Source organism: Suncus etruscus, chromosome 11 (genome assembly GCF_024139225.1).
Source record: "Suncus etruscus isolate mSunEtr1 chromosome 11, mSunEtr1.pri.cur, whole genome shotgun sequence".
NCBI classification, from domain to species: Eukaryota; Metazoa; Chordata; class Mammalia; order Eulipotyphla; family Soricidae; genus Suncus; species Suncus etruscus.
In genome coordinates, this window is record NC_064858.1 from 2,991,399 (window position 1) to 3,004,208 (window position 12,810).

The 12,810-nt window shown below is 51.8% G+C and overlaps 1 protein-coding gene across 1 annotated transcript in view; it reads left to right on the forward strand.

Annotated features, from left to right (window-relative positions):
- The window catches only part of IGF1R (insulin like growth factor 1 receptor), a 118,620-nt gene that overhangs the window by 85,140 nt on the left and 20,670 nt on the right, over positions 1-12,810 (forward strand). Inside the window, exons 3-4 of the mRNA XM_049782665.1 lie at positions 9,916-10,228; positions 11,816-11,964. Of these exons, the coding sequence (XP_049638622.1) occupies positions 9,916-10,228; positions 11,816-11,964 (462 nt within the window). The remainder of the gene's footprint in view (positions 1-9,915; positions 10,229-11,815; positions 11,965-12,810) is intronic.

Here is a 12,810-nt window from a genome sequence, read left to right on the forward strand (position 1 = left end):
GGCGTCCACTTGGGGCCCCTCCTGCCTCCACGCCACGTTGTCAACAGATTCCACTAATTTTGGGGGGAGAACCGTTTTTGCGCATCGCGCATAGCGGGGACGCAGATCCAAGGGGTCCTTGGCACGCGCAAAAACGCACAACGTGGCTTCAGTCGCTCATCTCCTCGCCCCACCCCAGCTTACCTCCTAAAGCGGGGGACTGGATGGGTGACCCCCTCCCCTCCCCAGATGCTCAGTTGTTGTTCAAGTCCTTGGAGCCCCACCCCCTGGCCTCCCGGAACCCCGCGCTGGGCGTCCGGATGTCGCTTTGTCTGCAGCTGCTGGCGGGAGCCGCGGGAGGCCCAGGCGCCCCTTGTGCCCCGGAACTCGGGATCGGAAGCCAGGGGAGCTCTTGGACTTGGGTTTTTTTTTTTTTTTCTTCTTACCCCTGTTCCTTAGACTGTTTGGGGCGGTTGTGATTCTTTTTTTTTTTTTTTTTTTTTCTGCGAGCCACCGACTTTACGCAAGTGGTGGCACCTTTGGGAATGTTTTGCAGCAACTTTAAGGGGAAGGGAATGGTGCCAATCCCTGGGAAGCAGATGAATCTAAGGGCTACTGAGGAACCCAGGTTGAACCCCTGGCCCATGTAATTTCAGAACACTGCCAGATTCCCCTCCTCAATAAAAATAAAATGTCCCCACCCAAATGAGTCTTTCAAAATAAAAAAATATATATATAAATACATGGTCATTTATGAAGTTATTAATAGCTGAGTTTTAGTGCTGATCCCAAAACCAGTGCCAACCTCTATGCACCAGGGCCCCCAGGTCCACCAGCACCCCCCAAACACACCCCTTCCTCTCCCAATTGGCTACCTTGAGTGGCACCATTTTGGCTAGGTCTGAAAGTTTGGGGCTTACGAATTCAGTGTTAAAGACTCCAGGGTTGAGTCTTTGGCTCTGTCTTTCCCTGTCATTACCCATGGACCCCCTTGTGCCCCCCCCCAATTGCTTTTCATCTGTTCCCGCTTCTCTCCACTCTTCTTTCCTACCCTAATGATTTTTTTTTTCAAACAAATCTTTCTGGCTTTAATGTCTGGGGGGACTGAGGTTGCACTTCCAGTTTCATTCCTCACTGGGGGCTCCTTCTTTCGCTCCTCCCTGGTCACCCATTCACCCACCCACCCAAGCAGATCCATGGGGAGTTGCATGGGAAGAAAATCTCTCTTGTTCTTTCTGCCTTCCCCCTCCTCTCTCTCTTCCCACTTCTTCAAAATTGAAACCCAAAACTTCACTCTGTATTTCCCAGGAGCCCCGGAAACAGAATGGGTCATCTCATGGCCTCCTTTACTTCCCTGGTGGTCCCTTGGGCATTGGCACCCCTGGGGCCTTGAGAAGTGCCATTGTGAGGGTCTAGGATGCCATGGGCATTTCTGAGAGGAGTGGCTGAGGCCTGAGGGAATCCCTGGCCTCCTCCCCACACATATATACACAGAGAAGGAGGATGAGCCTTCCTCTTCATCACCTAACATTTGGGAGCCACACCCAGCACTACTTAGGACTCATTCCTGAGTCAGTGCTCAGGGATCATTCCTGTCTCAGGAATGCCTGGGTCAGCTCTGTGCAAAAGCAAATGCCGTCTCTGTTGTACTTCAGGGCCCTAAACACTCTGTGATGCTCCGGACTTCCTCCTGGCTCTGTGTTCAGGGGCCACTCCTGGTGGGGCTCAAATGGTGGAAGGAATCGAACAGGGGTCAACCATGTCCCAGACAAGCCCCTTAACCCCTTGACCTCAACTTCCCCTCTTTTAATCCCCCCCCCCCCTTTGAGGAGGATGCACAGAGAGAAGGTTCTAGAAGTTTTGGCACCTATGACCATTCTGTATCAGACCATTAAAGAAGGAATTTGCTTTCCATTTTTGTTGGTTTCTCTCTGAGGAAAATTGGAAACTATCTTCCATGGCTTCTTGTTTGTTTATTTTTGTTTTGTTTTGTTTTGGGCCACACTCAGGGGCACTCAGGAGTTACTTTTGGCTCTGCACTCAGAAATCACTCCTGGCAGGCTCGGGGACCATATGGGATGCCGGGGTTCGAACCTGGTTTTGTCCTGGGTTGGCAGCTTGCAAAAGCAAACACCTCTGTGTTAGCTCTCTGGTTCCCTTCCATTGCTTCTTTGGTTGAGTTTTTTGTTTGTTTGGGTGGTTGAGTTTTTTGTTTGTTTGGGTGCTGGGCCACAATGGCAGTGCTTAGGGGTTCACTCCTGGCAGGGAACCATATGAGCTGAGAGGGATCAAACCTGGGTTAACTTGCATGCAACGTCTCCATCCACACTGCACTATTGCTACAGCCTGTTTATTTTTTGTTGTTTGTTTGTTTGTTTGTGGTTTTTTGCTTTTTTGTGTGTTTGTTTATGGGCCAGGAGTGATTCCTGAGCACAGAACCAGGAGGTAGCCCTGGGTCTGCCTCCAAAGTGTGACCACCAAAACAAAGGAAACATCTCAGACTTGCCTCTGGGGTCGCCCTTCTTCCTGGTCTTTAATCTGGGCAGAGTCTGCCCCCCAGTGGCCGAGCCTCCACGTTGCAACTTGGGAAACGGGACTTTTGCAGGCAACCGGTCCCCCAAACCAGGAGCCTGGTGGACAGACAGATGTCTGACTTGGCCCCTGAAAAAATGTGGCAGAGCTGGCCTCTACTGGGCCGGGCCGGGATGGGCCGGATCCTGCTTCTAAATGGTGGTTCCCAGGCCTGCTCGTAGAGCTTGGGGCTGCCATTTGGATTTTCTATGAATAAATTTTTTTTGGTGGGGGGGCACACCCAGCAGCGCTCAAGGGTTCCTCCTGACTCTATGCTCAGAAATAACCCCCGGAAGGCTCGGGGGACCAGATGGGATGCCGGGATTCGAACCACCGACCTTCTGCACGCAAGGCAAACGCCTTACCCTCCATGCTATCTCTCTGGCCCCTGAATAGATTTTTGATATGATGTGCTTTGGGTCTACTGTGGTCTGCAGATATGAGAACCCCTCACCCCTCATCCACTGCTTTCTCGGCTGCTGTGAAGATGAATGAAAGCACAAATTTATCATCAGAAAGAAGCAACAGGTTTTTGAGGGTGAATTTTTTTGTAATGACTGGGAGGAAGGTTGGCAGGGTGGTGGGGGTATGTTTGAGGAAAGTGGGTGATACCTGGCGTCTAACCCAGAGATCCTGCACACAGACCATGTTCTTGGGGATATCCCCCAACTGAAAAAGGGCCCCCCAAAATCAGACTGATGGTACTGTGTACTACAGCCCCACTCCATGATCCACACTGTGCAACTTGAAAGTGTCCAAGGATCTCGATGAACGAGTTGGCCTGTGGTATTTGCAGCCCCTGGCCAGGGGTTTCTATGGTGCCAGAGGCTTCCTGTGTTCTGCAAGTTCCAAGGAAGAGATGCTATCTATGGTCTGGAGTACGAGCCCCAAGAAGGAGATTTCTTTTTTTTTTTTTTTTTGGTTTTTGGGCCACACCCATTTGACGCTCAGGGGTTACTCCTGGCTATGCGCTCAGAAGTCGCTCCTGGCTTGGGGGACCATATGGGACACCGGGGGATCGAACCGCGGTCTGTCCTAGGCTAGTGCTGGCAAGGCAGACACCTTACCTTTAGCGCCACCGCCCGGCCCCAAGAAGGAGATTTCTTAATCCCCATCGATGGTCCCAGGAATGTAGGTGAATCCTGGTGATAGAGGAGAGTTATTTCAACTGCACCCTAGATCACAGACCCCTGAAAGAGGTCCCAATTCAGGAATTCTAAAAATTGAGCTGCCCCTGAAGACTTGCCTGCAGACCAGAGTGTCAGCAGGGAGGGGAAGGTACATAAGTCCTGGCACCCCATATGGTCCCTGAGCTGCAAGGAGTGACCCGAGTGCAGAGCCAGCAGTAGACATTGAGCTTCGCTGGTGTGGCCCCCAAATAAACAAGACTTCCTGCCCCCTCCTTCCCTAAATGCATGGCCCCAGAATTCTCCTTCCTCTGGTGAGGCAGCTCTAGGCAGCCACGACCCCTTTACTGAGAGTCCTGAGACTCTTCCTTCTGTTAAGTGTGGTTTAAACTTTTCAGAACTGGATGCCAGAGACATAGCACAGCGGTAGGATGTTTGCTTTGCACACGGCTGACCTGGGACAGACCCAGGTTCGATCCCCGGTATCCTCCATATGGCCCCCTGAGCCTGCCAGGCACAATTTTTGAGCACAGAGTCAGGAGGAACCCCTGAGTGCTGCTGGGTGTGACCCAAAAACCCAAAAAACAAACCAAAACTCTTCGAACTCTGGGGAGCCATGGAATTGGGGTTGCAAATTGAAAAGTAACAGAGACGTTTCACACATATCTGCCATAGGGCCAGAGCAGGAGCACGGTGGCTGAGATATTTGCTCTGGACCCTGCTGAACAGGGTTTGATCCCTGGCATCCGATATGATCTTCAAATACTGCCAGGAGTGATTTCTAAGTGCACAGTCAGGAGTCAGCCCTGAGCATCTCAGGCTGTCTCCCCAAAAACAACAACAACAATAACAAACAAACAAATTCCTGAAATCATCACTGAGAGTCAGAAAGCAAGAACAAAATCACTCTCAAATGTCTGTGCCAGACCGGGCATGTAAGGTGCTGGGGTATTTGTAAGGCAGATGTTCTCTTTTGAAGTTTCAGGGGTCACCCCCCCTCCCCAAGAGTCTTATCTTGCACATCTTTTCAGCCCAGAATCAGCATTTCCCTGCAGTACTGGCCTTGAACTTGGGCTCACCCATCAGGCATGTGCTTTTATTTTTGTTTTGGGGTCACACGGAGTAATGCTTAGGGCTGACTCCTGGCTCTGCAGTCACTCACTTCTGGTGAACTGAGGGGACCAGGGTGCCAGGGATTGAACTTGGGCCAGCTGTGTGCAAAACAACACACACACACACACACACACACACACACACACACACACACACACACACACACACACACACACACAGCCACTGTACTATGCGCTTCTGATGCCTTCAGGGAAGCTTGTCTGTGTCTGGCATAGGCTGGCTCACCCCACACAGAGATTTGTAAAATGTGAAACCCAATCTGACCCCAGATTTCCAGGGACATGCAGGATTTGTTTTGGCTTTGTGTAGTCTGCTTTGCAAGGGCAAAACAACATTGTACATTGTGGTGTTTTTCTTTTTCCGGCTCCTTTGAGTCATCGGACAGATTCATGGCTGGCCCCATGTGGGTGTGTGGGTGAAGGTGTTTTGTGGCCAGTCTCCCCCATTGGCTCCTAGAGGGTCGGTGTGATAATTCCATTAGGCAGAGTGATTGATCAGTGGGGACACGCTGTCCCTTCATTCTTCCAGCATAATCCTGTTCACTGTACTTTGAACGCCTCCTTGGTCTTTTGTGGTTTCTTCACAGTAGTAAAAATACTTTAACTTCAGGAAACCGGGCCAGCCATGGGGTTGGGTCACAGGAAAGAAGGAGGCATTGTTGCATAACAAAGACTCCTAAGAGATGTTTACAGGTCCGAAAGGGAGGAGATGGAAGCAGGAACCAAGAAGCTGAAGAAGAAATGAATTCTCTGAACTTGGCTTCTCTGGGGCTCTGCAGATGTATACACAGAAAGAAAAGGAGCTGGGGGGAATAGATATTCTCGTAGGTTATCGGAGATGAAAATTTTCAAAGCAGAACACTGTTGTTAAAAATCTGGGGCCGGGGCCGGAGAGATAGCATGGAGGTAAGGCATTTGCCTTGTGTGCAGAAGGACGGTGGTTCGAATCCTGGCATCCCACATGGTTCCCCAAGCCCACCAGGAGCGATTTCTGAGCGTAGAGCAGGAGTAACCTCTGAGCACTGCCAGTTGTGACCCAAAAAATAAAAAAATAATAAAATAAAATAAAATCTGGGGCCAGGGCCGGAATGATAGCATGGAAGTAAGGCGTTTGCCTTGCTTGCAGAAGGATGGTGGTTCGAATCCCAGCATCCCATAGGGTCCTCCACGCCTGCCAGGAGAGATTTCTGAGTGCAGAGCCAGGACGATCCCCTGAGCGCTGCCGGGTGTGACCCAAAAACCAAAAAAAATCTGGTTGCCTGGGGCCAGAGTGGTAGCACAGCGGTAGGACATTTGCCTTGCACAGAGCCGACCCAGGACAGACCCAGGTCTGATCCCTGGCATCTCTTATGGTCCCCTGAGCCTGCCAGGAGCGACTTCTGAGCACAGAGCCAGGAGAAACCCGAGAGTCACTGAATGTGGCCCCCAAAACAAAAACAAAACACCTGGTTGTCATTCCCCACGGGTGAGGGTGTCACCTGGCCATGCTGGGAGTGGGGTCTGTGGTGCCGAAGACTGACCTGTGGCTCCCACCTGCACAGCTGTGCCTGAGCACCGTCCTTTGGGCATCTCCCCAACCAACTGTCCCTGGCCCTGCTCAGGAAACACTTCTGATCTCAGAGGAGGGCTCTCGCAGCATGACTGGGGTCCAGCCAGGACTGGGCACCCAGTCCCAGGTGTGGGGTGCCCTGGACTCTCTCTGCCCACCTCCTATCAGAGGTCTTCAAACTACGGCCCGCGGGCCACATATTGTAATTATTCCCATTTTGTTCCTTCACTTCTAAATAAGATCTATGCAGTGTGCATAGAAATTTGTTCCTAATTTTTGTTTCTGCTATAATCTGGCCCTCCAACAGCCTGAAGGACAGTGAACTGGCCCCCTGTTTAAAAAGTCTGAGGACCCCTGTATCATTTCCAGGGCTCAAACTAGTGGAAAAGGTGAAAATGGAGCACGCACGCCACCACCCCATGCAGAAAATGCAGCCCCAAGAAATCAGGGCCATTTTGAGGCCCCAAGGTGACCCAAAGGCCTAGCACTGAGGGAGGCCCTCTTTCCCTTTCTGATGTTGAGGGGGGCTGGAAAGGAAACATGGGGTATTGCCCCACTTCGCTACAGCTGCACTCTATCCCAGGGTCTCCTCAGAGAATAGACTCCGGCCCCTAGATGCAGTTTCCAGACGAGGGGGCCATGCTGAGCAGTGGAGAAAGCAACAGCAAGGGTCTAGCTAGCGCTTGTATGACATAGAACCCAAGGAGACCCAATCAGTGGGCTCGATGCTTTTCGCAGATATGCCGCAGCCAATCGGGAAGCTCTGTACTTTGCGTAGATACTCGGCAGCCAATCAGAAAGCAGATATCCCGCAGCCAGTCAGCAAGCTGGATACTTTGTTCTGGTTTCCACAGCCAATCAGGAAGCTCCATACTCTATCCCACAGCCAGTCAGCAAGCGCAATACTGCGCTCAGCTATCCTGCAGCCAATCAGCAAGTGTAATACTGCGCTCAGGTAGACCACAGCCAATCAGCAAGCGCGATACGTTGCAGCCTATCAGGCTCATCACTGGGCCCACCGGAAGTCGCGCGCATGCAACTGGGTCCCAATTCCAAAGCAACAATTGACAGGGAGCAACTGAGCCCTACAGGGCAAGAGGCCCAGCTCCAAGACAACAACGACAAGGACGGGGAGCAACTGAGCATGACAGTGCGACAGACAGGCCCAGCTCCAAACCTGGATGCGACTGAGCATGACAACGCAACAGGCCCAACTCCAAAAGGACAACTGACAGGAAGCAATTGCAACTGAGCACCATAATGCCACAGCCCCAGCTCCAAGACATCGGGGTGCAACCGAGCATGACTGTACAATAGTTGCAGCTCCAGCATGAGGGGGTGGGAAGGGTGTTTCAGTGAAGAAGGCCCAGGCCCCCACCTCAGGTAGCCAGCCAGCCCTGCAGGGCTTTCCCGAATCACCTCTTCATTTCCCTGACAGTGAACCAACCAACCAACCAACCACTGACCTTGGAGGAGTCATGAGTGGGGGAGACGCTGTCCTGTTGTATTTTGGGCTGGGGAGTTCACACACCACCCCTCAGTGCTCAGGGTCACTCCTGGCATGCTCAGAGTCGGGCCTGTCAGGAACCAAACCCGGGTTGGCCATGTGCAAGGCAAGACCTCTACCCACTGAACTATCTCTTTGCGCCCCCCAAACCCAGTGCCTTATTCCCTTTGCCTGGGATCTGAGTTATTTGTGTGTGTGTGTGTGTGTGTGTGTGTGTGTGTGTGTGTGTTTATTTTCAGGAAACAAGAATAGGCTCGCCATAAATAATGCATGTCGGAGTCAATTATAATTTTTAAATAATCTGGCATTGTTTTCCAACTCCAGGGGAAAAGTAGGAAGCATATAATGGGAAGCAGATTTCACGTCTTGGGTGGATTTGACTTTATTTCCATCAAGTGTAATCATCTCAATACTCAGGGGAGACGTGCCAGCTCATCTCTTTGGGGTGGGAACGGGAGGCGGGGGTCTCTGACATTTAGACACTCTTCTAAGGAAACTAAAGCAACAGGGCTCTTGAGGTAATTGCCAATATCCTGACGTTTCTCAGCTTTTTCGGCTTCTGACACTCGGCCTGCTCCCCCACTTGGGAATGTTTGAGAATAAAATTCAGGCTTGGGCACCGCCCAGCAGTGGAATAACTTGGAATATGTCAGTCAGTGACAATTGTCGTTCATTTGGGGGAGACCACTAATGGTTCCTCGCGTTTAATCCACTGCCATGGATTTCATCAACAACCAGCGTTTTGCACACACGATGACTTTTTGGGTCCAACATGCGGGCAGCCTTTTTCTATTGTTTTATTTTTTTGGGGGGGAGGGCACACTCGATGGTTCTCCCTGCTTACTTCTGGCTCTGTCCCCACAGGGCTTAGGGAATCCTTTGTGGTGCCAGGAATCAGAAGCAGGCCAGGCACAGGCAAAACCAGCCCCTGTCTGCTGAGTTCTCCTTGGCTTACAGACTGCTTGTTTTGGGCCACACCCGGTGGCACTCAGGGCTTATTCCTGGCTCTTCGCTTATGAATCGACCTTGCCAGGATCGGGGGACCATATGGGATGCTGGGAATCGAATCCAGGTCGGCTGCATGCAAGGCAAACACCCTACTGTTGTGCTATTGCTCCAGCCCACCCACCCCCAGACTGCTTTTTTTTTTTTTTTTGGTTTTGGGCCACACCCGTTTGACGCTCAAGGGTTACTCCTGGCTATGCGCTCAGAAATTGCCCCTGGCTTGGGGGGACCATATGGGACGCCGGGGGATCGAACCGTGGTTCATCCTACGCTAGCGCTTGCAAGGCAGACACCTCTAGCGCCACCTTCCCGTCGCCCCCCCCCCCAGACTGCTTTTTAAGATAATGATAAACCTGTAGTTGCTGGCCTTCTTGTTGGCCTTCTGCAGGCAGCTTCTAGGTGGGTATGTGGCCTGTTGTAGGGGTGAGAGAACTGAGGACCAAGGTCGAGACGTTGGGGAGATTCTGGGGAGATGACCTCAGATGATTCTGGAGGATATGAGACCCATCAGGGGCTCCAGATGTGTTGCCCTGACACCCCAGAAAGCTAGAGCTTGCACCGCTAGGTTGTACCTCCTACCAGCTGCATCCAGACAGTCATTGGAAGAGCTCTGGTTGCATCCTCATTGTAGTTGGCATGAGGGTGCCCCACAATGGCACATTGGGTGGGTAGTGGGTGGATTGGTTTCCTGTGATGTGCCCTTGCCTGATGCCCTGCACTGTCTCCATAATGAGTCAGAAGTGGCACCTCTGATTATGGCACCCCCCAGTGGCGTGTGGGAAGATTGCATCGTTGTGGGGTGCCTTAGTATTTTATTTTCACCCTGGTTCTGTGGCCCTGATACTCACAGATGCTCACAGACTACCTGTGTCCATGCTCTGCCCTTTGTTCCCACTCTGTGCCTAAGCTCATGTGGAGAAGTGGGAGTTCTGGCATCCCCTGAGGGTACATTGGGGCGTTACACCATTGGAGACCGGGCTGGTGTTTTTGCCCTAAGGGAGATGACTTGGCCCGTCTCACTGTCCTGTCCTCTTGTCCCCACAGCTTGTCCAAGCTCATGCGGAAAGCGGGCTTGCACGAAGGACGATCAGTGCTGTCACCCCGAGTGCCTGGGAGGCTGCAGCGCCCCGGACAATGACACAGCCTGCGTGGCCTGCCGTCACTACTACTTCTTGGGCACGTGTGTGACCCAGTGCCCGCAAAACACCTACCGCTTCGAGGGCTGGCGCTGCGTGGACCGTGACTTCTGTGCCAGCATCCCCAATGCTGATGGTGGCGAGACAGAGGGCTTTGTCGTCCACGAAGGGGAGTGCATGCAGGAATGTCCCTCAGGCTTCATCCGCAACAGCACCCAGAGGTCAGTTACCCCTTTTCGCCTTTATCAGGATTGGGCAGCCTGCTGTCTTCCTGTGATCTCAGAAACTCACATTTGGGACTGGAGAAATAGGACAGCAGAGAGAGCACTTGGCTTTGCATACAGCTAACCCCAGTTCTATTGTCAGATTCCCATAGAGCCCCCCAAACCCTGCCAGGAGTAATTCCTGAGCTCAGAGCCAGAGTAAGTCCTGAACACCTCTGAGTGTGGCCTAAAAACAAAGACTGATGGGCTGGAGGGAGGTACTGGACAGGGGTGAAGGCACTTGCCCTGCCTTTGGCTCACCCACCACTCCCTTGAACCTGGCACTGTAGGAAGACCGCCCCCACCCCCCCTCCACACACACACTATATCTAGGGATGGTCCATAATCCACCAAAATAGGACTGGAGATTGAGCCAGGGAGAGGGGACAGCAGGGAAGGAGCTGGCCTTGCATGCATCCCACCCAAGTTTGATCCCCAGCATTCCTTGAGCACCTCCAGGAGTGATCCCTGAGCACCAAGCCAGGGTAAGCACTAAGCACTCCTGTGTGGGGGCAAAAAACCAAAAAAATAATGTTGATAGTACAGTGTATAGTGCACTTGTCTTACTGGGATCAATCCCCAGAACCCCATATGATCCCCTGAGCGCAGAGCCAGGAGTAAGCCCTGAGGACCAATGGTGTGACCTCAAAACCAAAGTGAATAAATAAACTACAGCAGGACCCTCACTTGCCACTTCCTGATGACCCCATTTGACCAGATAGATAGACTCTGTCCCCTTGGAGTGGGGAGGGAAGGAGAGAGAGAGATAAAAGGTAGAGAGGTAGAGAGAAGTGAGAAAGAGGGAGGAGAGAGAGAGATACACAAGTGTTTCTGGTGTTGTTTATATCTCTTTTTTTTTTTTTTTTTTTTTTTTTGGTTTTTTTGGGTCACACCCGGCACTGCTCAGGGGTTACTCCTGGCTCTACGCTCAGAAATCGCTCCTGGCAGGCTCGGGGGACCATATGGGACGCCGGGATTCGAACCGATGACCTTCTGCATGAAAGGCAAACTCCTTACCCTCCATGCTATCTCTCCGGCCCCTGTTTATATCTCTTAACAACAGGATAGATGTGAGGAAGCCAAATGTTGGCCCCAAAGACCCATCTGAGCAAAGAGGTTCTGGAAAGAGCTAAGCCAAGTCCTAGACATTTTTTTTTTTTTTGTTTTTTGTTTTTTTTTTTTTTTTGTTTTTTGGGCCACACCCGTTTGATGCTCAGGGGTTACTCCTGGCTATGTGCTCAGAAATTGCCCCTGGCTTGGGGGGACCATATGGGACGCCGGGGGATCGAACCGCGGTCCTTCCTTGGCTAGCGCTTGCAAGGCAGACACCTTACCTCCAGCGCCACCTACCCGGCCCCTAGACATTTTTTTTTAACCAGGGGTCAGTTCCAAAAATGGAGTCAGTCTCCAAAACTGAGCTAGAACACAGATTGGCTGTGTGCCAAGCAGCCGCCCTCTCCGCTGCCCTCTCCCCAGCCCCTGGGTGTGGGTGAGGGAGAAGTTGCAGGGCCCCCTTTCTTATCTGTGTTCTGGCTCTTCCAACAGCATGTTCTGCGTGCCGTGTGAGGGCCCGTGCCCCAAGGTATGTGAGGAAGACAAGAAGACAAAAACCATCGACTCTGTCACTTCTGCACAGATGCTGCAAGGATGCACCATTTTCAAGGGAAACCTCCTTATCAACATTCGCAGGGGCAGTAAGTCCCCCCTCTCACACACACCATGCCCCGGAGAGGATCCCTGCAGATTTTCTGGATCCAGCAGATTCTGTGTCCGCAGAATGTGCCATTTGCTGAGGGACTGAGCGAGTGTAGCAAGAGCCTCGCAGGTCCCGTCCTTCCCATAAACTCTGGGGCCCCGGGCGCAGGGTCCCTCAGTGTTAAAACTTCACTAAACAAACCACCGATGATTCATTTAATTATTTAGTTGTTTAAATTGATAATTATTTAATTATGTGTGGAGCCCACGCCTGGTCCCACTCAGGAGATCATTCCTGGTGGGGCTCTGGGGGATCCTGTGGAGTGCCAGGGATTGAAGCTGGGTCGGGTACCACCCACTGTGCCATCCCTCCAGCCTGCACTCAGTTTATTTGAACGTTGAGGATCCTGTTGGCATAAAGTCGACGTCAGCTTTATGTCTTTTACTTGAATCAAACAAGAAGCTAGCTGGTCGGAAATGAAAGATGCTGTGTTGTGTATGTCTGACGCTTCGCTGTGTATATCAGCCAGTGTTTTTAGTGGCTCTCTACTTAGGAAAACAAAGACATATTTAGAGGGGACTTAAAAAAAAACACAGAAATGCAGTCTTCAGAGTCACCCACAGGGGCCGGAGAGATTATCCTGAAGGTAGAGCGTTTGCCTTGCATGCAGAAGGATGGTGGTTTGATCGCCGGCATCCCATATGATCCCCCGAGCCTGCCAGGAGCAATTTCTGAGTGTAGAGCCAGGAGTAACCCACACACACAAACAAAAACAAAAGTCACTTCCAGAGCAAGAGATAGCCCAGTGGGTAAAGCACCTTCCTGCTTGCCCCAGACCCAGGTT